Genomic DNA, 2,500 nt, shown 5'->3' on the forward strand with positions numbered 1-2,500 from the left:
ACAGGAACACAGGAACACAGGATGGAGGAGGAGGACAGGACACATCAGAACACATCAGAACACAGGACACAGGGACACATCAGAACACAGGGACACAGGAACACAGGAACACAGGGCACAAGACACAGGAACACAAGGCAGGGGAATGGAGGTCACAGCAAAAGACTAAGGACCGACAGTGGTCACAGGTCACTTGTAGACACTTATTAAGTGCTGTCCAACGTGCTAACTCCGTTCACTATGCGTGGATGTACACTTCGTAATATGTGATATATAATCGTTTGTTTCCTATGATGCAGCGCAGCACAAGCTGTGGCTTATATGGTTTTGATCCTACACTATTACACAATTGGGCCTACATTGTTTTGTACCCTAAGTGCACTGCCATTATAGATTGGCTGAGTGAACATTTCAGACATAAGCCCTAAGAGTCATCTGCATGCATGGAGAAACACACATTTTTTCTTCTTCTTGAAAGCAGATTCCTTCTGTAAGAAATCAGAAACTGAATCCCAAAAAGAAAGCTACGGCTACAGACACAGAAACAGGCATTAGCGCCTTGAGTTACACAATGTCCATAATTTATTACCCCCATCGCAGCAAATTGGAGGCGATTTTGCGAAAGCGAAGCCAGTTGAAACACGAGATTGCAACAGTTCATCCGTGAATTCTAGAAAACATGTTTAAGACCTCCTCAAGTGCTATTACATGTTCCTCCCAGAGGATTTCGCCGACAGTCTGGCAGTCAAAACCCGGCATTAAGACCACATATTATACAGACATGCAGACCCTCCGGAACACTACATGGTGACTGGGGTAAATGTGTGGTGTGTTCAGTGCCAGGTGTAGGGTTTGGCTGTATAAGACAAAAAAACTTGAAAACGCATCTTCTAGCTTGAACGTGCAGCTGAACTTTATGTGAAAGTAATATTTAAAAAAAAATACAGTTTAGGGCCTATATAAACAAATAAAAATATGAGCCATCGTCCAAAAGGGAGAAAGAAATAATCAGCATGACATTTCATCCCCCCCCCCTTCTCTCTCTCTCTCTCTCTCTCTCTCTCTCTCTCTCTCTCTCTCTCTCTCTCTCTCTCTCGATCGCCTTTCTTCTTTGATATTCAATATTCTTAAAAGTTCAAGGTGAGGGTTAAAAAAACGGCATGCCTCAAACTCTTTGGGGGATCGTGGGAGGATGGTGTGTGTGTGTGTGTGTGTGTGTGTGTGATTTTGACTGCTCATGTATTAATACTGTATGCAGGCACACAAAGGAGAGTGTGAATCTGCTGTGGTTCATTTATTGATGTATTATAAAAAAAAATGTGCCACTGGCCATACACACCTCAAGCTCTTTGGGGGATCGTGGGAGGATGGTCCGGCCCTCCTTCCAGAGGGGCCCCTGGTCACCCTGCAGGTCCCACAGCACGGTCTCCTCCAGGCTGGAGTCCCTCAGCAGCACGCGCAGGGCCCCGGGCCCCAGCAGCTGGTAGGAGAAGAGTAGGCAGCGGGGGCCCATGTCCACGGGCACCACGGGGCTCAGGATACGCGCCCGCTGGCCCTCACGCTCAGGGCTGGCCTCCAAGTACAGGTAGTCCTTAATGCCTACGGAGGGATGGATGGAGAAGAAGTGATGTTGTGGTTATAACAATAGTCTAATATGAATTAGATGCAATGCAGCCATGTCTGTTGGTGTAAGTCTTACACTAGGCTGGCCTTACTGCCTGTGAATTGGCTGGTGAAAGATTATGTTATGGTTTAAGTCCATATAAGAATCTATATAAAAATTCCATATAAAAAATAGACACTAGATAGTTGGAATAAATTGGATAGTAATCAAATTGGGTTGGGAACTGTGTGTCTGTATGGTATCGGTCCGCGTGTACTGTATGCAGAACCGCTGACAGCTTTCGCTGGGCCCAGGACAAAGTCAACTGAAAGGCCCCCCCAACCAATTCATACAATGTAATGGGGACCCAATTCTGGGCCCCCAATCTCCCAGGGGCCCGGGCAACATACAAAACTAATTATAAAGCCTTTCATAGTGAATGGAGAAGAGATTGCGTATGTTTTGGTCAGATTCTAATCAAGGTTAGACAGTGTGAACATTTGGTTGTGTAAGTCTCTGCAAACACGATCTCAAGTATTTATAGCCATAAACAATTTTTATGAATTAATAAATTAATTCTGTGAATACATCAAACATTAGGCCTACAACATTCCCACTTCTTTGATCTTGGCTGCTAATATGATGCACATTCTCACAGAAACGTCTGATATGAGTATGATGTGCAAAGTTGCAAACATGCAAACATGTAAAATAGGTAGCCTAAATCAGTTTAATTAGTAAAACATCACCTGCCTCGTTATGATTTGATTACTTATCAGAACCAGATTGTTCATAAAATGATTTGAACTAAATGCCAGACTGAGTGTTTTGCATTCTGAGGACAGCATCACTGTCTCTGTGTGGTGAGCGCCATATTACAGTAAAACGTCCAGATGG

At 44.2% G+C, this 2,500-nt stretch overlaps 1 protein-coding gene across 4 annotated transcripts in view; it reads right to left on the minus strand.

Annotated features, from left to right (window-relative positions):
- LOC134459304 (neuropilin-2-like) overlaps positions 1 to 2,500 on the minus strand; it is a 151,437-nt gene that overhangs the window by 26,229 nt on the left and 122,708 nt on the right. For all 4 annotated transcript variants that reach the window (XM_063211616.1, XM_063211615.1, XM_063211614.1 and 1 more), the window contains exon 14: positions 1,340 to 1,599. In XM_063211616.1, coding sequence (XP_063067686.1) covers positions 1,340 to 1,599 — 260 coding nt within the window. The remainder of the gene's footprint in view (positions 1 to 1,339; positions 1,600 to 2,500) is intronic.

This window comes from Engraulis encrasicolus, chromosome 12 (assembly GCF_034702125.1).
Source record: "Engraulis encrasicolus isolate BLACKSEA-1 chromosome 12, IST_EnEncr_1.0, whole genome shotgun sequence".
In the NCBI taxonomy this organism is placed as follows: Eukaryota; Metazoa; Chordata; class Actinopteri; order Clupeiformes; family Engraulidae; genus Engraulis; species Engraulis encrasicolus.